A 26613-nucleotide genomic window follows, 5' to 3' on the forward strand; every position below is an offset into this window, starting at 1 on the left:
AGCTGGGACTACAGGCGCCCGCCACCTCGCCCGGCTAATTTTTTTTGTATTTTAGTAGAGACGGGGTTTCACCGTGTTAGCCAGGATGGTCTCGATCTCCTGACCTCGTGATCCGCCCGTCTCGGCCTCCCAAAGTGCTGGGATTACAGGCTTGAGCCACCGCGCCCGGCCTATACTATGATATTTTCTAGTCTAGTTGCTTTTTGACTGTCTTCCCAACTCTGGCCTGTCACGGCTTCCACACATGCCATGAAATCAAGGGCCTCGCTTCTGTTGTCCATCACTGCAATTCCAGTGCCTAGCACCATGCCTGACAGAGAAGCTCCAAAATGTCTAATACACCAAGGAATGTGATTATGAAGCACTCATGGCCATCCACCAAATCCACACGACTCGGAACAACTCAGAGTGTCTGGTCACCCAGCACCCAGAAAAGCACCTGGCACCAAGAAGGTGCTGAAACACGCCCTAACTCCTGGCAGAAAGCTGATCCTTGCTACTTCAGAGACGCAGGGAACCTACCAGTTTGTTCCAGATGTCTCCTTGTCGCTTGGCTCTCGACGGAAAGACAATGCGCACCAGGAGGCAGGTCCAGGTCAAGGCCAGCAAGGCGGCAGAGCCACTGCTCTTACTGCAGAGCAGAGTAGGGGGTGAGTTCAGAGCAGCAGCCTCCACTTTGAGGACAAACACTGTCCCTAAGGCCCCGCCTGGTAATGCAGGACCCTCCCTTGACCTCATGGAACAGAACTGGAACCAGTTCCCCACAAACCATCTGTGGCAATTCAGAACAAGGAGTCCAGGTTTCAGTGGCCAGACTCCCATCTCTTGGCACTGACAACTATATAAAACAAACAGACGGCTTCTACCATTAGGGACCTGGTGGGCAACTGGTTCCCCTCAAAATGGCCTTGCTTCCACTGTTTCCCAACCCTGCTCCTCCGGAAAGTGGTTTTCTCCACTAGGCTTGCCATCCTGGCTCCTCCCTCTGGGGCACGGTCAACTGCATCAGCTTCTCCTGAGCAGGACTCTACCAATTCTCAAGGGGCCACAACTTTTACCTCTTACCTGGGAACACCTGCTTTGGAGCCTATACCACAAGACTGCAGAGAGTGTAGAAGGTTCTTAGCAGTGGCTTCTGGCTGGGCCTCGGCCAACTGCTGGATGGCTGCCTGCAAGGCCCTGCGGGAGGCTGCATCTCTAGGGGGAGAGGCAAAGGGAAAGGTGAACATGCAGACCCCAGGCAGAGGCAGGGGCAAGGTTGCTCAGGCCATGCACTGGTCTTTCTCAGGAGAAAGTGATCACACCATATTTCAGTGGATCACAGAGGAGGGATTAGGAAATAACTAGATAAACTCACCTCCTCCTAGAATTCTAAAAGTATCTCATAAGCGCATATAAGCCATGGAGTGTGTAAGGGCAGCACCTACATTTATGGAGCAGTTATAAGGGTCTCAAAGTAGGCCAGGCGATTTAACACACATGACTAATGGCAGCATACACACACTGACCACTATGGCACAGCAGGCAACTGTTCCAAGCACCTCACGCTTACTACCAACCACCCATGAGATAGAGAATGGCATCATCCCCATTCTGCAGACAAGGAAACTGAGGCACAGAGAGGTTAAGTAACTTGCCCAGGATCTAACAGCTAGGACGTGATATAGCCCAGATTTGGCACCAGGCCGTCTGGCTCTAACCTGGGCTCTAACCACTACCCTAAATCCCCTCTCTCTTTGGCTGGGACTCACCTATATCGATGCAGAGTCAAGCAGAACAATTTGCAGAGCCCCTTCACTGCTCCCTCTGGCAGATCTGAAACCAAAGATTACACAGAGATTAGTCAATAAAAATGACTTGATAAGCTGCTGGAGTCAGGTATCCTGTCAGACATGATCTCAGCCCACTGGGCACTCCCCATATATTTAAGACTTTCCTCCCCAAGAGGAAAAAGCAACAACAAAACAGGACTCTAGGAAAATGCCTGGCACAGAAAAGCTTTGGGTAGACATTTGCTAAATGAATGAAACTAAGAAAATACAAGTGGCCTTGAAACCTCACATGCCATCAAGTGAAGGTTCAGGAGTGCTGGAATGATTCTACTTGAACTGGGTGCTCGTTATACTGGTGTTTAGTATGTGATGAATCAGTGAGCTGTTTGATTAGGAGGTGTACCTTTCTTTACACACATTCTAATAAACAGTTGTAAAAACAGTACAACATTGAAGTACTATGAGGGACCAGAAGAGGGAAGAACACCTATAACTGGAGAGTTTCTGAAAGTCTGAAGGACACATAAGCTTGGCCTGACAGATTAGGAGGCTGTGGAAAAATGGAGAGAGAGGGAGATACATGTGGAGTGCAGGATTAAGAAGGCATAATACCTATTCAGAACACATAAGGAAGAAAAGAGGAGGACTAATAACACCCCAGCTCTTAGTGCTAACAAGATGCCAGACCTTGCTCTAGATAATTCATACACATTAACTCACTTAATCCATATAAGGTAGGCACTGTTATCAAGCCCCCCCCCCCCCCCGCCGCTTTTATTTTTCAGACAGAGTATCGCTCTACCGCCCCGGCTGGAGTGCAGTGGTGCGATCTTGGCTCACTGCAACCTCGCCTCCCAGGTTCAAGCGATTCTTCTGCCTCAGCCTCCCGAGTAGCTGCAACTACAAGTGCACACCACCACGCCCAGTTAATTTTTGTATTTTTAGTAGAGACGGGGTTTCACCATGTTGGCAGTGCTGGTCTCAAACTCCTGATCTCGTGATTCGCCCGCCTCAGCCTCCCAAAGTGCTAGTATTACAGGTGTGAGCCACGACGCATGGATCAAGCCCATTTTTAAATGAAGAAACCAAGTAACGGGAAACCAAGCCAGCCAGTCAGAGTGAAATAGATACACCCTAACTCTGGAGTGAAACAGATACACTAACTCTGGGTAGAAAGAGTTCAACTCTTGGTTGAACAAGAGTGTTTAATATGGCTGGGCACAGTGGCTCACGCCTGCAATCCCAGCACTTTGGGAGGCCAAGGTGGGAGGATAACTTGAGGCCAGGAGTTTGAGACCAGCCTGGCCAACACGGCGAAACCCAGTTTCTCCTAAAAATACAAAAATTACCTGGGCATGGTGGCACATGCCTGTAATCCCAGTTACTCAAGAGACTGAAGAAGGAGAATCGCTTGAACCAGGAGGTGGAGGCTGCAGTGAGCAGAGATGGCGCCACTGCACTCCAGGCCGGGAGACAGAGCGAGCCCCATCTCAAAAAAAAAAAAAAAGAGTGCTCAATAATGTTGGAAAGTTAACCTGTGACAAGTACTGCATGCCACAGTGAAGCATGCAAACAAAAGGGAGAAGCTTCTGAGGAGGAGGAAATTTAACCTGCAGTGTAAGACAGACTTATACTGGGTGTAGGAGGAACCTGAGAGCAGGAGGTCCATACCATTCCTCACACTTCAGGCACCTGAATGATGGAAGGGAAATGAATGAGGTACAGGGACGCAGTTTCCCCAGGGCTCTGACCACTGCATTGGTCCATGTGATTTGGGGCTATTTCACTAACTGGGGAAAAGAATGACTGGGGCCAGAAACAGGCTGTGGCTAAGACAATGACAATAACAACAGCTAATGTACACTGTGAGCTTACCATAGCCAGACAATGCGTTACATTTACTCCAACCTATCAGGGAAGTACTACTGCTATCTCCACGTTTAAAGCAAAAAAAACAGGCTCAGAGAGGTGAAGTAACTTGAAGCAGGTCACAGAACCTGTAACTGGCACAGCCTGTCTGAGCCCTTCATCCCTGACTGCTGCACTAGAGGCCTGTGACCGGAAAGATTGGTATCACATGGCTGTCTTTTCTTTTTTTTTTTTTTTATAGTCTGGAGACGGAGTCTCGCTCTGTCGCCCAGGCTGGAGTGCAGTGGCCGGATCTCAGCTCACTGCAAGCTCCGCCTCCCGGGTTTACGCCATTCTCCTGCCTCAGCCTCCCGAGCAGCTGGGACTACAGGCGCCTGCCACTACGCCCGGCTAGTTTTTTGTATTTTTTAATAGAGACGGGGTTTCACCGGGTTAGCCAGGATGGTCTCGATCTCCTGACCTCGTGATCCGCCCGTCTCGGCCTCCCAAAGTGCTGGGATTACAGGCTTGAGCCACCGCGCCCGGCCCATGGCTGTCTTTTCTAACTAGGGAGCTCTGCTGGGAAAGTGACCAGAAAAACCTTTGAGGATTCCATAAAACTCATGCATTGAAGCATTAACACACAAGAGGATCTCTGAGACGCTCACAAACAGCAAGTTTACAAGCTTGGGTATCTTACTAGGCATAAGTAGGTCAGAAGCAGCAAATGAGAAGCTGGGTGAAGTGGTACAAATAGGAAGTAACAGTGGACAGAAAGGGAGGCCCAATTTATACAACCACGATTTTCTTTCTCTTTTTTTCGAAACACAGTTTCGCTCTTGTCACTCAGGCTGGAGTGCAATGGCGCAATCTCAGCTCACTGCAACCTCCGCCTCCCGGGTTCAAGCAGTTCTCCTGCCTCAGCCTCCCTAAGTAACTGGGATTACAGGTGCCCACCACCACGCCCAGCTAATTTTTTTGTATTTTTAGTTGAGATGGGGTTTCACCATGTTGGCCAGGCTGGTCTTAAACTCCTGACCTCAGGTGATCCATCGTCCTTGGCCTCCTAAAGTGCTGGGATTATAGGTGTGAGCTACCGAGCCCAGCCATGGCCATGATTTTCAAACTTTAGTCAACATAGGAATCACCTAAAGGACTTGTTAAAACACAGATACTGGGTTCTGTGCTCAACCTTTTATTTATTTATTTATTTAGACACAGGGTCTCGCTCTGTCACCCAGGCTGGAAAGCAGTGGCACAATCATGGACCACCACAGCCTCAACCTCCCGGGCTCAAGCGATCCTCCGACCTCTCAACCTCCCAAGTAGCTGGCATTGCAGCACCTCCAGGATTTCTGATTTGAGGTGCTCCATTGGAGCTGAGAATTTTTATCTCTAACAAGTTCCGAGATGATGCTGATGTTGCCTGTCCAGGAACCACACTTTGAGAGCCAATGCTATACAGTAAAAACAAACACACCAAAAGAAATGAAAAAAAAAAAAAAAAAAAACCTAGAATTTATTGAGTGAAGGTAAAATGGTCTTACTCTAATAAGTCATAGAGCTATCCCTTGGTTATGGTGCAGATCAGGATACTTAGATATATTCAGCATTCCCCAAAATGAGTTCCCCGGACCCTGAACAGATTTTCAGCAAAAAAGAGGTTCAAAGAAAACATTGGATTCAAGGAAGCTTAATAAAATGAAAACACGCTGCTGTGAATATTCCAAGAGGGCATCAAAAACATGACCTCTAGGCTGGGTGCAGTGCCTCACGCCTGTAATCCCAGCACTTTTGGAGGCCGAGGCGGGCGGATCACCTGGCGTCAGGAGTTCGAGACCAGCCTGGCCAACATGGTGAAATCCCATCTCTACTAAAAATACAAATATTAGCTGGCCATGGTGGCATGTGCCTGTAATCCCAACTACTCAGGAGGCTGAGGCAGGAGAATCACTTGAACCCAGGAGGCGGAGGTTGCAGTGAGCCGAAGTTGCGCCACAGCACTCCAGGCTGGGTGACAGAGCAAGACTCTGTCTCACAAAAAAACAAAAAAAACAAAAAACCTCTCCCAACTTATTTGATCTTGGAATCCTTTATTTATTGGACAATCACCTACTACCATGTTGCTGAATTCCATGGAACACAGATTGGGAAAAATGATATCCCAAGTCATAAATGAAATATTTTTGGTCGGGGACGGTGGCTCACACCTGTAATCCCAGCACTTTGGGAGGCCGGGGTGGGCAGATCACGAGCTCAGGAGATCGAGACCATCCTGGCTAACACAGTGAAACCCCATCTCTACTAAAAACACAAAAAATTAGCAGGCACCTGTAGTCCCAGCTACTCAGGAGGCTGAGGCAGAATGGCGTGAACCTGGGAGGCAGAGCTTGCAGTGAGCTGAGATCGCGCCACTGCACCCAAGCCTGGGCAACAGAGTGAGACTCCGACTCAAAAAAAAAAAAAATTGTTATACTCAGTATACTACCTGAGAAAGATTTTAGCTATCTTTTTAAAATATTTCCAATGAAAATGGTTAAAAGTGTAAATAGCTTTCACACCTGAATGGATAAACTCTCCACTAACCCAAAAGTTTTAACTGCTTCAATTCACGTTATAGCAAGGAAATAAAGTAAAGGCAGAAGTTGTGCAGGAAGAGGGGAAGAAGACCATGGTTCTTTTTTTTTGAGACGGAGTCTTGCTCTGTCACCCAGGCTGGAGTGCAGTAGCACAATCTCAGCTCACTGCAACCTCCATTGCCTCCCAAGTTCAAGCAATTCTCCTGCCTCAGCCTCCTGAGTAGCTGGGATTACAGATGCGTGCCACCATGCCCAGCTAATTTTTGTGTTCTTAGTAGAGATAGGGTTTCACCATGTTGGTCAGGCTGGTCTTGAACTCCTGGCTTCATGATCCACCCGCCTCAGCTCCCAAAGTGTTGGGATTACAGGCGTGAGCCACTGCACCTGGGCTTTTTTTTTTTTTTTTTTTGAGACGGAGTCTCACTCTGTTGCCCAGGCTGGAGTGCGGTGGCACAACCTTGGCTAACTGCCACCTCCACCTCCTGGGTTCAAGCAATTCTCCTGCCTCAGCCTCCCGAGTAGCTGGGATTACAGGTGCACACCACCACACCTGGCTAATTTTTGTATTTTTTTTTTAGTAGAGACGGGGTTTCACCATGTTGGCCAGGCTGGTCTCGAACCCCTGACATTGTGATCTGCCCACCTCAGCCTCCCAAAGTGCTAGGATTACAGGCGTGAGCCACCGTGCCTGGCCAAGGCCATGGTTCTAAAGAAACAATTTCAGTTGGGCCCAGTGGCTCATGCCTGAAATCCCAGCATCTTGAGAGGCCGAGGCAGGGGGATCACTTGAGGTCAGAAGTTCAGGACCAGCCTGGCCAACATGGTGAAACCCTATCTCTATTAAAAATACGAAAATTAGCTGGGTGTGATGGTACACACCTGTAATCCCAGCTACTGGGGAGAGTGAAGCATGAGAATCACCTGAACCAGCAAGGTGGCAGTTGTAGTGGGCCGAGAGCATGCCACTGCACTCCAGCCTGGGCAACATCATAAGACTCTGTCTCGAAAAGAAGAAAAGAAAAAAAAAACACGCAATTTATTTTTTATATGGAACACTGTCATTCAAGACCAGCCTGGCCAACATAGTGAAATCCCATCTCTACTAAAAATACAAAAATTAGCGAGGTGTGGTGGTGGGCACCTGTAATCCCAGCTACTTGGGAGGCTGAGGGCAGAAGAATCGCTTGAACCCAGGAGGTGGAGGTTGCAGTGAGCTGAGATCATGTCATTGCACTTCAGCCAGGGCGACAGTGCGAGACTCTCTCTCAAAAAAAAAGAAAAAAAAGGCCGGGCCCGTGGCTCAAGCCTGTAATCCCAGCACTTTGGGAGGCCGAGACGGGCGGATCACGAGGTCAGGAGATCGAGACCATCCTGGCGAACATGGTGAAACCCCGTCTTTACTAAAAAAATACAAAAAACTAGCCGGGCAAGGTGGTGGGTGCCTGTAATCCCAGCTACTCGGGAGGCTGAGGCAGGAGAATGGCGTAAACCCGGAAGGCGGAGCTTGCAGTGACCTGAGATCCGGTCCCTGCACTCCAGCCTGGGCGACAGAGCGAGACTCCATCTTAAAAAAAAAAAAAGAAAAAGAAAAAAAAGAATATTGTCCAGGGTACATGGATGACAAATAAATACCTTTTCCAGCAACACACTTCCCAAGTTCACTGAGGATTTCTCTCCGTTCCTTTACACTGGCTGTTGTCACCTTCCCTGCAAAACGCTTTAGTGTCTCAGAAACCTGTGAAGGCCAAGCGACAGAGAAAATTTCACCAGTCAGACTATAAAACAATGTTTGTGTTGAGGGGTGGGTGTAGAATTCGGGGATCTCTCTAACCTGGGGTTTCTCAATCTCCCCACTCAGACATTTTGGGCCGGGTAATTCTTGTTGTGGGGGGCCGTGTTTTCAGCAGCATTCCAGGTCTCTACCCACTCGACATCAGTAGCAGCCCATCTCCCCCACCCGCCCCAGTTGTGACACTGTCAAATGTCTCCTGGGAGGCAAAATCACTCCCACTTGAGATGTACTGCTTTAATTCAACTAGTCAACAACTCAATATACCTTACTTAAACTTGGGCAATAAGAGGAAAAGCAAAGACCTCTGAACAGAAAATATCCCTTCAGAACAACCCAAAATCTAGCAAGGGCCTAGTACATGCCAAGCATGTTCCCTTTACGTTATCTCACTTTAACCTCCCCGTAAGGGGAATGTCAGCATCCTGGCAACTCGCTGGCAGAGGATAAGCACACTGGCTAAAACGTGAAAGGTTATGAGATTGGATCCCAGCTCTGCCTTTTACTAGCTGTGGAAACTTAGTCAAATAATGTCACTCCCCTGATCTTTAGTTTTTTCATCTACGAGATGCGGACAATAGCAGTTACCTCATATGACTGCTACAGAGATTAAATGAGATTGTGTATAAGGGGCGTCTACTCTCATCCCAAGCATAAAGTTGGCTACTACTACCAATAAGCCTGCAAGGGAGGCATCAGCATCCCCACTTTACAGAGGAAGTCACTGCTCAGAGTGGAGTTGAGAGCCATAGCACCTGCGTTTTTGAAACTAACCTTGAAACCAAACAGGTCTATAAACTGAAGCTAACAAATCTTTGGCTTTCGACAGTCATCGAGTTACCACAGATGCAGTCCCCAGCGTAGGGACATAAGCATAAGACCCAGTGACTGGGGGCAGTTTGCAAACATCCCTGAAAATCTGCTACTAAGCAATATTCTACAAGCTACCAAGTGGGCAGGCTGTGGGTTCACAAGCCGTAGAGCAGGGCATGATAAGGCTCATGTAACTTAACAAAGTGGGGTCATCATCTTTTTCTTTTGAGGGTATTTCACAGGCAGGCCTTATCAGTAACATAAGAGGCAAGTGTACACGCAGAAATGAAACAATGCTGAGTTTTTCATGCTGAAATCCCTGCCATAATTCTATTGGCAACGTCCAAAACTGTCTTCTACGTAAATGATGTATTGTTTTAACTTTAAAATGTCTTTTGTTTTTGGCTGGGTGTGGTGGCTCACGCTTGTAATCCCAGCACTTTGGGAGGCCGAGGCGGGCAGATCACGAGGTCAAGAGATTGAGACCATCCTGGCTAACACGGTGAAACCCCGTCTCTACTAAAAAAACAAAAAATTAGCCGGGCGTGGTGGCGGGCACCTGTAGTCCCAGCTACTCAAGAGGCTGAGGCAGGAGAATGGCGTGAACACGGGAGGCGGAGGTTGCAGTGAGCCAAGATCGCACCACTGCACCCCAGCCTGGGTGACAGAGCAAGACTCTGTCTCAAAAAAAAAAAAAAAGTATTTTGTCATAGATGCACATAAGTCAAAACCAGAAAGTTCTGAGAGGTCTGCCATAAAAACCAGTCCCTTGCCCTCACTCTCCATGGACAACCCTTAGGTTGATCTAGTGGGTATTTGGGTAGTTACCTCCATATATCTAAGTATCTCTAACTACGGAGGTAACTTGCGTGTGCTTCTTGATTTTTCAGTTTTGCTACCTTTCCACCACAGCTCCCTTTCCTGCTCTGACCCCATCGCACACTCTCCCCATTTCCCCAGTGGAAATCCCCAGTTTCGTAATATAGGCTAGGTAAGTAGTCAGTGATTACATTATATGTAAAGGGCATTCAACATCCATTTAATAAACTCTTATTCTTCCCAGCTTTTTTATGTCCCTGGTGTTAATAATTACCCTTTCTCACCATGCTTCAGTTTGACTTTTTTTTTTTTTTTAATGTGTTCTTATAAATAATTAAACCCCAAGCTTTTTGCCATTTGTCTAAATCTCAGTACATTTAGTCAGATCAGGTATTCCATCAAATTCCACCTTCCTAAGGAAATCTCTCCCAGTTTTCTGACCTGCCCCAATTAGGCATGTGGTCCTCTACAGCAGGGGCACAGTTTATCACCCTGAACATGTACTTTCTTGTGTTTAGGTGAAGCACATCCTCCATTTTGTAAACTCCTTGCAAGTATGAAAATGTTCTGGCCAAATACAGAATTCTAGGTTGAAATCCTTTTCCTTTAGAATACTGAAGACAATGCCAGGCACGGTGGCTCATGCCTATAATCCCAGCACTTTGGGAGGCCGAGGCAGGCGGACTGCTTGAGGTCAGAACTTTGTGACCAGCCCGCCCAACATGGTGAAACCTGTCTCTACAAAAACTACAAAAATTAGCCGGGCGTGGTGGCGCATGCCTGTAATCCCAGCTACTCGGGAAGCTGAGGCAGGAGAATTGCTTGAACCTGGGAGGCAGAGGTTGCAGTGAGTTGAGATTGTGCCATTGCACTCCAGCCTAGAGAGGAATTCCATCTCAAAAAACAAAATAAAATAATCTCAGGCCGGGCATGGTGACTCATCTGTAATCCCAGCACTTCGGGAGGTCAAGGCGGGAGGATCACCTGAGGTCAGGAGATCGAGACCAGCCTGGCCAACATGGAGAAACCCCCTCTACTAAAAATACAAAAATTCTAAAACACAGAAATATTATCATGCATCACCCAATGCAGTAGCTACTGGCTACATGCAGCTAACTGTGCACTGAAATGTGGCTGGTACAAGTGAAGAATTTTTTTTTTTTTTTTTTGAGACAGAATCCCCGCTCTTGTTGCTCAGGCTGGAGCGCAGTGGCGCAATCTTGGCTTACTGCAACCTCTGCCTCTCGGTTCAAGCGATTCTCATGCCTCAGCCTCCTCAGTAGCTGGAATTACAGACATGCACCACCACACCCGGCTAATTTTTGCATTTTTAGTAGAGACAGGGTTTTGCCATATAGGTCAGGCTGGTCAAAAACTCCTGACCTCAAGGGTGATCCATCCACCTCGGCCTCCAAAAGTGCTGGGATTACAGGGTGAGCCACCACGCCCAGCCAAAAACTGAATTTTTTTTTATTTCATTTAATTTTAACAAACTTAAGTAGCCATGTGGCTGCCATACTGGACATTGCAGCTCTAGAGAAGATTCTTCCTCAAGTGAGTATCAGTGTTAAATATTCAGCATGTATTCCCCTAACCCGCTCATACTAAGCTTTTCTTTCTAGGATTCAGCACAACATAATCTGAACATCAGCCACCTGCATACCAGAGTCTCAATAAATGTCTTTTTGAATGTTCAAGTTAAGTGGTCATTTTCTGGGCCTACTCATAAAAATCAATCCCATCACCCTGGAGACCCCAAATCAGCCCAGCTGTCCTTTACACACCTGTTTTTCCCCTGCCCCATAACAATGTCTTTTCACCTTAAAACATAACCACAACTGGGTGGAGGAAAAGGTTTTCCCAAGTCCTTCCTGAAGTACAAGGTACCCACAGGTAACACTCAAGGGTGACAAGACTCTTCCTGGGCAGGACACAGTTCTTTTCACTAACCCCGTATCTGATAACAACCAACATATATCAATCCCTATTTTATCTCACTGAACCTTCACAACAACCTTTTAAGGTAAGTATTGTTTTAACCTCATTTTATAGATGCAAAGGCAGACTTGGCGGGGTTAAGTCACTTGTTTTGCATGTCACAGAAATCGACGAGCAGGAACTCAAGCCCAGATCTGTATGAATCCAAAGTCTACACTCAAAGAACATCTGAATACAAAGTTTAACGAAGACTTGGCGTTGGCCCGGGGCTCACAGCGGAGGGGTTTGGAGAGATGAAGCAGAGGCTCGGTAAAGTGAACTTTTGCAACTCCGGGGTCGGGCAAAGGCCCCGCCGAGCTCCAGCTGCCGAAGTCGAGAGGGGAGCCCCGGACTCCTCGAGCTCGCGGTCTGCCTGCGCCGCCCCGGCCGGGCCAAGCCCGCAGCCGTGAGAGTCCGGCCTGAGACGGCCCCGAGACTACGCCCTCCACGGCCACCACCCCCAGCGCCCCTAAGCCGAGGAGCGAGAGCCGCCCCACCCGACGGCCACCGTCCGCACCCAGTCCCTGGCCCCGTTGGCCCCGCAGCCGCCCGCCTCACCTGCGTGTCCGCCGCCATCCTGCCGGGGCTGACTCCGGAACCGCTTCCGGAGCGCTTCCGGGTCACAGCGAGGCCCACGCGGCAGGGCGAGGCCGGTAGACAGCTGGGGCAGGGCCCCGGGCTTGGCGCCACCGGGCGGGACGGCGGCCGCTGCAGCCCGGGCAGCCGGATCACGGGCTTGAAGTTGGCCCGCGCCGGAGCCACAAGGCCTCCTCCCCAGGGCCCTCTCTTCAGCCCCAGGCGCCTCGTGGGAGACTAGCGCTTTTAACGTGGTGAGCCCGCGGTGTAACGCTATGAGCCCGCCTTGCAGCCCCTGACCCACTTCCAGCCCGCAGGGCCAGCCTTACATGGGCCTTTCCTGAGTGATGACTACGTTCTTTAGAAAAACAAGTGTTGCTTCCTAGATAGCAGGAACTAAAAACTAGATAAAAGAGTCAGCGAACTAGTCTTTTGTCCTCAGTTTGTAGTTCAGTTGACGGATGACTTGTACAGGGTTAGCAAACATGGGTAGATACGGAGATCAGGGAAGGTTCAGAACTGAAGGAGGCCCCTGCCCTGGGGAAATGCTGGATGCCCCAGGCTGGGAGTTTTGAGGCAGGAGGCTACTTGCAGATGTGGCTGCAATTTAGAGAATAGGGTCCTCACAGCTTAGTTGTCGGCCCTGTTAGCAGTGACTTTCAAACCTTTGACACAGACCTAGTTAGAATGAACATACCATGTTCCGGCAGACAGATCTGTAAGTGAAATACAGGAATCACAACAAAGCACCTGTTCTCAGCAGATGCTTTCTCTTTAAATATTGGGGCCAAGCATGGTGGCACACGCCTGTAATCCCAGCACTTTGGTAGGCTGAAGTGGGTGGATCAACCTGATGTCAGGATTTCCTGACCAGCCTTGTCAACAGGACTCTCTACTGTCTCTACTAAAAATACCAAAAAAAAAAAAAAGCCAGGTGCAGCGGCTCACGCTTGTAATCCCAGCACTTTGGGAGGCCGAGGCAGGCGGATCACAAGATCAGGAGTTCAAGACCAGCCTGGCCAACATAGTGAAACCCTGTCTCTACTAAAAATACAAAAATTAGCCAGGTGTGATGGCACATGCCTGTAGTCCCAGCTACTTGGGAGGCTGAGGTGGGAGAACAGCTTGAACCTAGGAGGCAGAGGTTGCAGTGAGCTGAGACCGCCATTGTGCTCCAGCCTGGGTGACAGAGTGAGACTGTCTCAAAAAAAAAAAACCAAAAAAAAAAAAAAATTTGCCGGGCCGGGCGCGGTGGCTCAAGCCTGTAATCCCAGCACTTTGGGAGGCCGAGACGGGCGGATCACGAGGTCAGGAGATCGAGACCATCCTGGCTAACACGGTGAAACCCCGTCTCTACTAAAAATACAAAAAAAAAATAGCTGGGCATGGTGGTAGCGCCTGTAGTCCCAGCTACTCCGGAGGCTGAGGCAGGAGAATGGCATGAACCCGGGAGGCAGAGCTTGCAGTGAGCTATTTGCCAGGTATGGTGGCAGCTGCCTGTAGTAATTCCAGCGTCTTGGGAGGCTGAAGCAGGAGAATCGCTTGAACCCAGGAGGCGGAGGTTGCATTGAGTGAAGACCAAGCCACTGCACCCGTCTGGGCAACAGGGTGAGACTGTCTCAAAAATAAACTGTTTACCACCTACTAATGAGTTGGAGCACCATCCAGTTTGAAAAACTGCTCTATGGGACTAGCCCTAGCATCCACCAGGTGCCTATCTCAGCTGGCACTAAACCTACTCTACTGCAGTGACCATGGAAATAGCAATTCTAGTGTAATACAGTTACAACTGTGTCTAGAAAACCATACAGGATGTTTGACCGGTAGCTTCATTTAGATACAAAGAGGTTACCCAAACATCAACACCTAAATACAAAGCTCTATGGTTTCACCATGGCTTTGGTTTCTAGCATATGGCACTATAAAGCCTCAAAATTAAGGGCCAGGCACACGGTGGCTCAAGCCTATAATCCTAGCACTTTGGGAGGCTGAGGCGGGAGGATTCCTTGAAGCCAGGAATGAGACCAGCTTGTGCAACATCTCTACAAAATTAGTAGCTGAGCGTCATGGTGTGTGCCTGTAGTCCCAGCTACTTGGAAGGCTGAGATAGGAGGATCCCCTTGACCCCAAGAGTTCGAGGGTGCAGTGAGTTGTAGTTACACCACCACACTCCAGCCTGGGCAACAGCCAGACCCTGTATCAAAAAGGAAAAAAAAAAATACAAAATTAAGAGTCCAGAGACTTTTTAAAGAAGTAAGCCTTTATTTCCTTGTTTTGCAAATAAAGCTGGCTAAGTTGGTTGCTTTTTGGTGATTAGTCAAAGAGACCAAATCCCATATCCTCGTCCGACTCCTCCGACTCTTCCTTGGCTTCAACCTTAGCTGGGGCTGCAGCAGCAGCAGGAGCAGCTGTGGTGGTAGCAGCCACAGGGGCAGCAGCCACAAAGGCAGATGGATCAGCCAAGAAGGCCTTGACCTGAAGGGAGGGAGAAGTGGTCAAAATGGCCATCCACACTCCGCTACTACCCACCCTCCTGCCATGGTAGAGTTTAAGGAGCAACAATATCACAGTTAGTGTGAAGCCTTGCCTGTCACAAGTGGCCCAAGCAGGACAGCTTGGGTATGGCCTAGTGAGGGGGGAATCCTAAGGCCCAGCTCTTGCCCATTAACCCCCTTTGGGTCTCTTGTCATTTCTCAAGTGAGAAACGCCTTCCCTGCCCCCCAACTTCTCAAATATCCTCACAAAATTATCTGCTATATAAAATACAACTGTAAAGGCACTTTAGGCCACCATATGTCACCCTAATTTGTCACAGTCAGGCCCACTGTGGTCCTGGTGGGATCCTTTTACCTTTTCAGCAAGTGGGAAGGTGTAATCCGTCTCCACAGACAAGGCCAGGACTCGTTTGTACCCGTTGATGATAGAATGGGGTACTGATGCAACAGTTGGGTAGCCAATCTGCAGACAGACACTGGCAACATTGCGGACACCCTGGGGGAGGGAAGATTTCATTTTACGTGAGATTCCCTACAGGAAAGGAAGTCCAAGTAAAGCTTAATAAAGAGAACCCTTGGCAGACAATAATTGCCAGGTTGGCAGCTCAGTCTCGAGAGGCCACGTCATCTCATACCAATTCAGACCCATCAAATGAATTTTGCCCTTACTCCAAACCCAGGTGTTCTGTATACCATTATTGATGGCATTTACTTCCAAAGCCACTACCATAGCAAAAAGCATAAATGACTAACATCGCCATTGAGTTCCATGAACGAAAATGTTCAACTATTTCCAGATGTGAATTTCATTCACTAGTCAAACTTTCAACAAGTAAATGAAGCTACCTCAGAGTAGCTAATAATATCTAATTATATACATTAATTTCAATTTATGGTTTATCCAAGAAAAAAATTTTCTATCACTATTATTCATTATTTAAAGGGCATTTTTTTTTTTAGACAGAGTCTCACTCTGTCACTCAGGCTGGAGTGCAGTGGCACCATGTCGGCTCACCGCAACCTCCGCCTCTTAAAGGGCATTTTGATGGCAAAATTTGACAGTCTTATTCCTGGCCCTAGAATAACAGCCCAGCACTGTTCTAAGACTTTACATCCATTAATTCATTAAATCCTTCAACAATCTTATGTTGTTATTGACATTGTACAGATGAGGCAGGTAGACAGATGAAAACACAGTCCTTGGTTACAGGGACTCAGTCTGACCCTTGTCATGCTCTCAACCATCAGTGTAAGAGGGGGCAAGGCTGAGAGCATGTACCTCCAGGAAGCGAGAATGCAGAGTTTCCTCTGTGATGTCAAGCACTTCAGGATTGTAGATGCTGCCATTGTCAAACACCTGCTGGATGACCAGCCCAAAGGAGAAGGGGGAGATGTTGAGCATGTTCAGCAGCGTGGCTTCGCTGGCTCCCACTTTGTCTCCAGTCTTGATCAGCTGCACATCACTCTGAACAAGGTAACAGTGGGGCAGTAAACACCTGGACAACCAACAGACCCATGGCCACTAAAAGCAGCCCCCCATTTGCCTGGTTAGCACAGGCAAACCAGGTCCACTCACCAGGATTTCAATGGTGCCCCTGGAGATTTTAGTGGTGATACCTAAAGCCTGGAAAAAGGAGGTCTTCTCGGGCCCGAGTCCAGTGTTCTGGGCTGGCACAGTGACTTCACATGGAGCAATGGCACCAGCACGGGCAGCAGCTGGCACCTGACAAAGACAACAAACAGTGAGAAAAGCCTCTCCACTCATACAACCTGAGAATGGTCCATTTTGCTTTAAGAAGCAACTACAAAATCTCTTTAGCCAACTCAATTGTCCCCTTACCTTATTGGCCAGCAACATGTCCCTGATCTCAGTGAGGTCCTCCTTGGTGAACACAAAGCCCACATTCCCCCGGATATGAGGCAGCAGTCTGCAAAGAGAAGTTTACAGGAGAAAATCACCTTTCAGCACCATTCTCCAGGAAGAGGGAGACGGGCACTGGGGAGGGAGGACAAAACTGCCAGTGGAACTGACTTCTCCAGAGCTGGGTTGTTTTCCAGGTGCCCTCGGATGGCCTTGCGCATCATGGTGTTCTTGCCCATCAGCACCACGGCCTTCCCTCGAAGGGACATGCGGATCTGCTGCATCTGCTTGGAGCCCACATTGTCTGCTCCCACGATGAAACATTTCGGATAATCATCCAATAGTTGCTACAAAAAACAAGTCAGAGGAGCCAAGTTTAACAGGAAGAAAGAGGGAAAAAAATGCCAGGAGAAACTGAACCCCACAATTTGTTTCCTTCTCACTCCCTTTCTTCTAAGCTTTTGAAGTCAGAGGGAGAGTGGGAGCTACGTTGTAACACTGCCAAACTGGATGACTGGTTTGCTGGATATGAATGCTGAAAATCAGGTTTCTACATTCGATCAAGGAGTTTTTCCTTTAATTTTTTTTTTTTTTTTTTTGGAGATGGAGTCTCGCTCTGTCACCCAGGCTGGAGTGCAGTGGCCAGATCTCAGCTCACTGCAAGCTCCGCCTCCCGGGTTTACGCCATTCTCCTGCCTCAGCCTCCCGAGTAGCTGGGACTACAGGCGCCGGCCACCTCGCCCGCCTAGTTTTGTCGTCTTTTTTAGTAAAGACAGAGTTTCACTGTGTTAGCCAGGATGGTCTCGATCTCCTGACCTCGTGATCCGCCCGTCTCGGCCTCCCAAAGTGCTGGGATTACAGGCTTGAGCCACCGCGCCCGGCCTTTCCTTTTTTACTTAGTTTTTTTTTATTTTTCCCAATTACGAGGGAGGTTTCCGATTCACTAAAATGGTTATCAGGATAAAAAAAGGAATGTTCCAAATAAGCTGGTCAAGAGGGCTAGACTCACAGCATTCAAAGCACAACGTTAAGCAAACAGAGCAACGTTATTACTTGTAAAAAGAATCTAGACGTGTATATCCGGATTGTTGTACAATTCTTTCGAGTTTTGTGTCTGAAATCCTTTTAAGTGTGGGAAAATGTAATACAAGCTATGCTCTACAATGCTGCCTAATTGCTTAAGCGCAGTACAGTCAGCGTTTCTGGGCAAGGAAGACCCACCTCAAAGGCCATCCAAGTCACTGGACACTTAAGTTTCTTGACTGACAGGTCCTAAATATGCAACAACTTGCTTCCTTACAATGAGTCACTACTGGCCTCAGACCTTCTCAAAGATACAGTAAAAGTAGAATGTGCGGCTGGGCGCAGTGGCTCACACCTATAATCCTAGCACTTAGGGAGGCCGAGGCGGGCAGACCATGAGATCAAGAGATCGAGACCATCCTGGCCAACGTGGTGAATCCCCGTCTCTACTGAAAATACAAAAATTAGCTGGGTGTGGTGGCGCGCCCCTGTCATCCCAGCTACTTGGGAGGCTGAAGCAGGAGAATCGCTTGAACCTGGGAGGCAGAGATTACAGTGAGCCAAGATCAAGCCACTGCACTCCAGCCTGGACAACACATCGAGACTCCGTTAAAAAAAAAAACAAAAAAGGTATAACGTGCGCTCTTTTGGAAGCCAGACAGACCTGGATATGAATGCTGTCATCTTAGGAGCCACTTAACTTGCCTGAGCCTGTTTATCTGCAACAGAAGGGACCTATCTCAGGAAATTGTTAACTAAACAGGATTTTCCCGAAAATGGCCTAATTCAGTAGCCGGTACTGAATAGACCCTCAGCACATAGCAGGTGACTGTCCCTATTTGCGCTGGGGCAACATGAAGGGCAGAGGCGACCCACCCTGCACTTACGATGATCTTAAGGAAGTAGTTGGACTTCCAGGTCGCCCTGTCTTCCCTGGGCATCACGGCGGTGCGTCAGGGATTGCCACGCAGGGTTTAAAGACGATGTCACTGAGGAGAGAGAGGGAGCTCAGGCCTGGTCACCCCGACACCCATTCCCCGGTCCTGGGCCTACGAGGAGCAAAACACGCGCAAGCGCCCGCCGGCTCTCCCTAGGGCAGCCGCCGCCATCTCGGGGCGTGCAAGCCGCCACCGAGGCCCCAGGCGGAACAGGATAGGACTCCATGTTCCCAAAAGCCCCCAAAGACCCCTCCATGCTTCCCGCTGACGCCCCAGACGCCGATCTGGCCAGCGTACCAACCTTCCACGAGGACGCCTGGCGAGAGAAGGGCCTCGCGCCCGCGCGTGCGTTTTATATACGAACAAAATAGCCAATCAGAAACCGCGGATAGCGCTCCTGTCTATTGGCTGGAGCCATCGCCCGTCCGACAAAGCTGAACGAACACAGGCAACCATTGGATAATGTCGCTGCCACTCGAACCAACGGAAAGCCGCCTTTAAGTAGGGTAGTGAAGGAAGGCGCTGCCTCGCGTTGGAGGAGCTTGCTCTGAGCTGCTGCCACCTGCGGGGCTGGAGCTGGAGCTGCGAATTCGGAGTCCCCAGTTCCCTCTGCCACCTGGCGAGCTCGGCAAACTGAAAGGCACGAGATGAAGCTGAGACGTAATTGCACATGCTTAGAAACCGAATGGTCTCTTGTCTTCTCTAGTTTGTTTTTCCTCCTACCAAAACAGAGGGATCTTTAAAATCTGGCCGGGCGCGGTGGCTCACGCCTATATTCCCAGCACTTGGGAAGGACGAGGCAAGTGGATCATCGGAGGTCAGGAGTTCGAGACCAGCCTGGCCAACATGGCGAAACCCCGTCTCTACTAAAAATACAAAAATTAGCCGGGGGAGGGGGTGGCGCACGCCTGTAATCCCAGCTGCTCAGGAGGCTGAGACAGGAGAATTGCTTGAACTCAGGAGCGTGAGCTCTGCAGTGAGCTGAGATCGCACCATTACACTCTAGCCTGCGTGACAGAGAGAGACTCCGTCTCAAAAAAACAAACAAACAAACAAACAAAAACCTAAGTCAACTCATCTCCTTATCTGCTCAAAACTTTCCATTTCCTCCAGAGTAAAAACCTAAAATCTAAACTACCTACAAGGCCCTACCTATCTGCCCCTCACGCCCACTCTGATCATCTCAGATGTTTTCCTCCTGACTTATTTGCTTTCCACCCGATGATGCTCTGCTGCTTTTCCAGAGCAGGCTTAACTTGGGGGCTTTTGCATTGGCCATTCCCTCTTCCTAGAAAACTAGCCAACAAACATCCATAGAGTAATTCACCTCCATCAAATCTTTTTTTTTTTTTCCACCTCCATCAAATCTTTTTTTGAGAAGGAGTCCCACTCCGTTGCCCAAGCTAGAGTGCAGTGGAGCAATCTCAGTTCATTGCAGCCTTGACCTCCCAGGCTGAAGCGATCCTCCCACCTCAGCCTCCCAAGTAGCTAGGACTACAGGTGCACACCACCATACCAGGCTAATTTTTTGTACTTTTTATATAGACGGGGTTTTGCCATGTTGCCCAAGCTGATGTCAAACTCCTAGGCTCAAGCAATCCTCCCACCCTGGCCTCCTAAATTGCTGGGATTTCAGGAATGAGGCACCTTGCCCGACCCTGAGATCTCTTTTTTTTTTTTTCACTAAAACCCGTGGAATTGCCGGGCGCGGTGGCTCAAGCCTGTAATCCCAGCACTTTGGGAGGCCGAGACGGGCGGATCACGAGGTCAGGAGATCGAGACCATCCTGGCTAACACGGTGAAACCCCGTCTCTACTAAAATATACAAAAAAACTAGCCGGGCGCGGTGGCAGGCGCCTGTAGTCCCAGCTACTCGGGAGGCTGAGGCAGGAGAATGGCGTGAACCCGGGAGGCGGAGCTTGCAGTGAGCTGAGATCCGGCCACTGCACTCCAGCCTGGGCGGCAGAGCGAGACTCCGTCTCAAAAAAAAAAAAAAAACCCGTGGAATTATGTATTAAATGATCCCCAAAGAATCAGCTATTTCAAAATTAAAAATTATCACAAAGAGCTTCATACATCATGTTATATCCTATATCACACACCATAAAACTGTCAGAAGTAGGCAGGGTGCAGGGGCTCATGCCTGTAATCCCAGCAATTTGGGAGGCCGAGGCCGACAGATCACGAGGTCAGGAGATCCAGACCATCCTGGCTAACATGGTGAAACCCCGTCTCTACTAAAAAATACAAAAAATTAGCCAGGCATGGTGGCATGTGCCTGTAATTCCAGCTACTCGGGAGGCTAAGACAGAATTGTGTGAACCCAGGAGGCGGAGGTTGCAGTGAGCTGAGATCGCGCCATGTACTCCAGCCTGAGTGACAGAGCAAGATTCCCTCTCAAAAAAAAAAAAAAGAAAAAAGTCAGAAGTAGCCCGATTTCACATTACTGTATTGTATTTCTTTTCTTTTCTTTTCTTTTTTTTTTTTTTGAGATGGAATTTCACTCTTGTTGCCCAGGATAGAGTGCAATGGTGCGATCTTGGCTCATCGCAACCTCCACCTCCTGGGTTCAAGTGATTCTCCTGCCACAGCCTCCCGAGTAGCTGGGATTACAGGCATGTGCCACCTTGCCCGGCTAATTTTGTATTTTTAGTGGAGATGGGGTTTTTCCATTTTGGTCGTGCTGGTCTCAAACTCCCGACCTCAGGTGATCCGCCTGCCTCAGCCTCCCAAAATGCTGGAATTACAAGCATGAGCCACTGTGCCTGGCCTGGGGCCTCTCTTATTTGTCTTTTTGGCTGTCTGTGCTCCATGGGAAGAATAGAAAATAACATGAATAGGATTTAAATGCTCTGTTTTGACAGGTTATTAAGATTCCAATCACGCTGGGCACTGTGGCTCTTGCCTGTAATCCCAGCAATTTGGGAGGCTGAGGTGGGAGGATCACGAGGTCAGGAGATCAAGACGATCCTGGCTAACAGAGTGAAACCCCATCCCTACTAAAAATACAAAAAATTAGCCAGGTGTGGTGGCAGGCACCTGTAGTCCCAGCTACTTGGGAGGCTGACGCAGGAGAATGGTGTGAAACCGGGAGGTGGAACTTGCAGTGAGCTGAGATTGTGCCCCTGCACTCCAGCCTGGGTGACAGAGCGAGACTCCATCTCAAAAAAAAAAAAAAAAAAAAAGATTCCAATCACAACCTGCCTACTCTCCCTGATCTAGCTAAGTAGCTAAGTCCAGAAAGGTGGCAGAATGTCTCTAAAGCAGCCACACACACACATACACACAAACACACACCAAAAAATGCCAGAAAAGATGGAAGAGTAAGAAAATCAGGCCAACATGAATAATTTGATAGAGTTGTGGGTGGGGGGTGGGGATGGTAGCAGGTTTAAAACCAAGACACTTGCTAGCATGGCAGGGTATATTGGTGCAGCTGACTGGCATAAAATTCCCTGAACAGAATTTAGATACGGGTAGCTCAAGTGCTGTCAGTCTCATCTTGTTCCACCATATAATCAATAGCTCCAACTGAGACCTCCATGGGAGGCCAGGTTCTTATCCTCTGAAATTAGAGCCCCCCCACTGTATGAGATTTCCTACCACAGGGCTAGCTCTGTTGCAGGCAGTAGGGTACTGACTGATTTCTCTAAAGTCCTTTGTAAAATTTTTTTTTTTTGAGATGGAGTTTCACTCTTGTTGCCCAGGCTGGAGTGCAATGGTGTGATCTTGGCTCACTGCAACCTCCACCTACCAAGTTCAAGCGATTCTCCTGCTTCAGCCTCCCGAGTAGCTGGGATTACAGGCATGCACCACCACACCCAGCTAATTTTTTGTATTTTCAGTAGAGACGGGGTTTCTCCATGTTGGTCAGGCTGATCTCCAACTCCTGACTTCAGATGATCTGCCCGCCTCAGCCTCCCAAAGTCCTGGGATTATAGGCATGAGCCACCGCGCCCAGCTGTAAATATTCTTCTAATGATGCAAATTTCACCATGATGGGCACAAGCTCGAGTTCTTGGCTCACACCCTTGTTTCCAAGGCTCTGTTATAATAAAACATGGAGGCTTCTACGGTGAGGGACACTGGGGAATCACTGCAGGATACAGAACTAGGGAGTTGCAAGAATTACAGGAGTCAAAGCTCTCTGAAACTATGTAGACTAAAATATGTCAAAAATGACTATCTTGCCAGGCGCGGTGGCTCAAGCCTGTAATCCCAGCACTTTGGGAGGCCAAGACGGGCGGATCACGAGGTCAGGAGATCGAGACCATCCTGGCGAACACGGTGAAACCCCGTCTCTACTAAAAAAAAAATACAAAAAACTAGCCGGGCGAGGTGGCGCGCCTGTAGTCCCAGCCACTCAGGAGGCTGAGGCAGGAGAATGGCGTGAACCCGGGAGGCGGGGCTTGAAGTGAGCTGAGATCCGGCCACTGCACTCCAGCCTGGGTGACAGAGCGAGACTGTCTCAAAAAAAAAAAAAAAAAAAAAAAATGACTATCTTTGGTATATCACAAGGATTGGCCGAACTATATAGCTCATGGGCCAAATACGGCTACTGTCTGTTTCCGTAAATAAATTTGTGGCTGGGCGCAGTGGCTCACGGCTTTAATCCCAGCACTTTGGGAGGCTGAGGCGGGTGGATCACGAGGTCAGGAGTTCAAGACCAGCCTGGCCAAGATGGTGAACCCCTGTCTCTACTAAAAATACAAAACTTAGCCGGGTGCGGTGGCAGGCACCTGTAATCCCAGCTACTCGGGAGGCTGAGGCTGGAGAATCGCTTGAACCCAGGGGTGGAGGTTGCAGTGAGCCAAGATTGTGCCTCTGTACTCCAGCCTGGGTGGCAGAGTGAGACTCCATCTCAAAAATAATAATAATAAATAAATAAATAGGCCAGGTGCAGTGGCTCATGCCTGTAATCCCAGCACTTTGGGAGGCCAAGGTGGGTGGATCACGAGGTCAGGAGATCAAGACCATCCCGGCTAACACAGCGAAACCCGTCTCCACTAAAAATGCTAAAAATTAGCTGGGTGTGGTGGTGGGCGCCTGTAGTCCCAGCTACTCAGGAGGCTGAGGCAGGAGAATGGCGTGAACCTGGGAGGCTGAGCTTGCAGTAAGCCGAGATCGCGCCACTGCACTCCAGCCTGCGGGACAGAGCGAGACTCTATCTCAATAAATAAATAAATAAGTACATAAGTACATAAAGTTGTACTGGAACATAGCCTTGCTCACCTATTCATTTACACATTGTCTATGGCTGTCACAAGTGAGTGGTTGCAACAGAGACTGTATGATCCCCAAAGCTTAAAATATCGACTATTTAGAACGAGACTCTGTAACTATAAAAAAGAAAGAAAGAAAGAAAGACAAAAGAAAAGAAAGTAACTACAGAAAGTCGTATAGCAACAAAACTCTCCAGGAAGGTACTTATTAGGATACCTGTTATCAGAGGCAGTATGTATCATAGAATGAGCATCAACTTTGAACCTAGATTTGACCCATATTTCTGCTGTTTATTGGGCTGAACAAACCTTGCCTCACAGAGTTATTATCAGGATTAAGTATTATGATCTAACTCAGCAGTCCCCAACCTTTTTGGCACCAGGGACCAGTTCTGTGGAAGACGATTTTTCCACAGACACCAGGGGTCGGGGGGAAAGTGATTTGGGGATGAAACTTCTACCTCAGATCATCAGGCATTAGATTCTCGTAAGGAGTGCACAACCTAGATCCCTCGTGTGCAGTTTGCAATACGGTTCGAACTCCTGTGGGAATCTAATGCTGCTGCTGATCTGACAGGATGAGGAGCTCACTCGCTCACCTGCTGCTCGCCTCGTGGTGTGCAGCCCAGTTCCTAACAGGTCACAGACCAGTACCGGTCCTTGGCCTGAGGGTTAGGGACCCCGATCTAACTGACCATACTTAGTACTACTAAACTGTCGTGTTCTTCCTTCCAGTCTCTCTGTCTTCATCGTTTCCGTCACTGATCTGAACACATCATAAGCACAAGACCTGGACACCTTTACAATAAGAAGTAGCACCTGTCTGGAACTGTATCTTGACTCTCACTGGTGCTTTTCCTTTGGTTGATGCAAAGCTTTCGAATGCTTTAGGTAGATGCCATTGTGAGTATCTATGGTACTATGATACTACTACTATCTATGATCACTTTGAGTATCTATGGTACTATGATACTACTATCTATGATCATTGTGAGTATCTATGATAGTCTCCTGCGCCTTCAAAATCTTTGCCTTCTCCATAGAACTTTCCCAAGTGGGCCGGGCGCGGTGGCTCAAGCCTGTAATCCCAGCACTTTGGGAGGCCGAGATGGGCGGATCACGAGGTCAGGAGATCGAGACCATCCTGGCTAACCCGGTGAAACCCCGTCTCTACTAAGAAATACAAAAAATAGCCGGGCGAGGTGGCAGCGCCTGTAGTCCCAGCTACTCGGGAGGCTGAGGCCGGAGAATGGCGTGAACCCGGGAGGCGGAGCTTGCAGTGAGCTGAGATCCGGCCACTGCACTCCAGCCTGGGCGGCAGAGCGGGGCTCCGTCTCAAAAAAAAAAAAAAAAAAAAAAAGAACTTTCCCAAGTAGCATGTAAGATCCAAAGGTGTCAGTCACACTGATCCAGAACAATCAGGGAGTGTAGTGAGGGGAAGGAAATGTAAATTGTCTCGTCAGCAGTTATTTATTTCATTTCATTTATTTATTTATTTATTTATTTATTTTTTTTTTGAGACAGAGCCTCGCTCTGTCACCCAGGCTGGAGTGCAGTGGCGAAATCTCAGCTCACTGCAACCTCCACCTCCTGGGTTCAAGTAATTCTTCTGCCTCAGTCTCCAGAGTAGCTGGGATTAGAGGCACCCACCACCACACCCAGCTAGTTTTTTGTATTTTTAGTAGAGACGGGGTTTCACCATGTTCGCCAGGCTAGTCTTGAACTCCTGGCCTCAAGTGATCTGTCTGCCTCGGCCTCCCAAAGTGCTGGGGTTACAGGCATGAGCCACCATGCCCGGCCAGCAGTTATGTTTTGATGGCCTCTTGAGAACGGAAGCCTGTGTGGGTTCTGTTGTCTGCATTGCTGTGGATCCTGAAAGGTGTTCTGTTGGCACTAGGCGCTGAGTCGAGGGCAGGCCGTGGTGGTCCAATGTTCAGTTGGCATATTTCCACATGTAATTCAGGTGCCCAACTTCCACCATAGCCTAGGGCTTCAGTCTTCACCCTGAGATCCCCGGTTTCATCAAGATGCTCAGCTCCATTCGGCAACTCGCGGACACCCGAGATATCTTTTTAATGGCAATGTATTAGTGCACACTTCCTTTTGTCCTAAGTACTCTGTGCACATTTCTGAAGCTAATCTTTGCAACAATCCTCTGAGGAGATACAGTACTGTCAGTACTCCCATTTTATCGATGAGAATACTCACAGGAAGGTTAAATAATTTGCCCAGCTCTCTCAGCCAGTAAGTGATGGCTTCAGAACTGAAATCTAGCAGGAAGTTCAAAGCCCCTGGGCCTCACTGCGCTATACAGTCCCTTCCAAAGCCTAAGTCTGCCTCCCTCTGAATGCACTTTTCCAAGTATATACATATGCACAAGGTACATTTCCAAGGACCTCCTGGCTCTGATGATATAAATATCATCTCTAATTGTAGCACATCAATATAATGGAATACCATGAAGCCATTAGAAAATGGTGCAGATCTATATTTATTGGCATGGGAAAATATCCACAAAGCAAAGTGAAAAGCAAATTACAATGAAATATACCATACCCAGCCGGGCATGGTGGCTCACACCTGTAATCCCAGCACTTTGGGAGGTCGAGGTGGGTGGATTACTTGAGGTCAGGAGTTTGAGACCAGCCTGGCCAACATGGATAAACTCCGTCTCTACTAATAAAGTACAAAAATTAGCCTAGCGTGGTGGCGGGCGCCTGTAATCCCAGCTACTCAGGAGTCTGAGGCAGGAGAATCGCTTGAACCTGGGGGACGGAGGTTGCAGTGAGCCAAGATCGTGCCATTGCACTCCAACCTGGGTGACAGAGTGAGGCTGCGTCTCAAAAAAAAAAAAAAAAAAAAAAAAGAAAAGAAAAGAAAAGAAATATACCATACCCTTTT

The 26613-nt window shown here is 48.6% G+C and overlaps 2 protein-coding genes across 7 annotated transcripts in view; both read right to left on the reverse strand.

The window, feature by feature from the left end:
* Positions 1-12275, reverse strand: part of GCN1 (GCN1 activator of EIF2AK4) — a 67678-nt gene extending 55403 nt beyond the window's left edge. For 3 of the 6 annotated variants that reach the window (XM_031650812.1, XM_031650815.1, XM_031650814.1), the window contains exons 1-5: positions 12156-12274; positions 7832-7934; positions 1752-1815; positions 1066-1197; positions 523-631 (exon numbers count right to left, since the gene is read on the reverse strand). In XM_031650812.1, coding sequence (XP_031506672.1) covers positions 523-631; positions 1066-1197; positions 1752-1815; positions 7832-7934; positions 12156-12173 — 426 coding nt within the window. In that variant the 5' untranslated portion in view covers positions 12174-12274. Of the gene's footprint in view, positions 1-522; positions 632-1065; positions 1198-1751; positions 1816-7831; positions 7935-12155 lie in introns of all 6 variants that reach the window. The other 3 variants (XR_004176217.1, XR_004176218.1, XM_031650813.1) reach the window with 2 other exon arrangements.
* Positions 12276-14412: 2137 nt separating this feature from the next.
* Positions 14413-18913, reverse strand: RPLP0 (ribosomal protein lateral stalk subunit P0). Its single transcript, XM_003907242.3, has 8 exons — positions 18792-18913; positions 18440-18541; positions 16701-16876; positions 16509-16596; positions 16245-16391; positions 15948-16133; positions 15024-15164; positions 14413-14648 (listed from the first exon to the last, which is right to left on the reverse strand). Exons 2-8 carry the CDS (start codon positions 18491-18493, stop codon positions 14487-14489), a joined length of 954 nt encoding a protein of 317 aa, XP_003907291.1. The 5' UTR covers positions 18494-18541; positions 18792-18913; the 3' UTR covers positions 14413-14486.
* Positions 18914-26613: the final 7700 nt, after the last annotated feature.

Source organism: Papio anubis, chromosome 9 (genome assembly GCF_008728515.1).
Source record: "Papio anubis isolate 15944 chromosome 9, Panubis1.0, whole genome shotgun sequence".
NCBI lineage: Eukaryota > Metazoa > Chordata > Mammalia > Primates > Cercopithecidae > Papio > Papio anubis.

Bases quoted from the DNA above. Each gene is read 5' to 3' on its own strand.
- RPLP0 (XM_003907242.3), bottom strand. From the start codon at position 18,493: ATGCCCAGGGAAGACAGGGCGACCTGGAAGTCCAACTACTTCCTTAAG. The intron at 16,597-16,700 runs GTCAGTTCCACT...TTCTCTTTGCAG, and splicing joins AACAACCCAGCTCTGGAGAA to ACTGCTGCCTCATATCCGGG. The intron at 16,392-16,508 runs GTAAGGGGACAA...TGTCTTTGTCAG, and splicing joins ACATGTTGCTGGCCAATAAG to GTGCCAGCTGCTGCCCGTGC.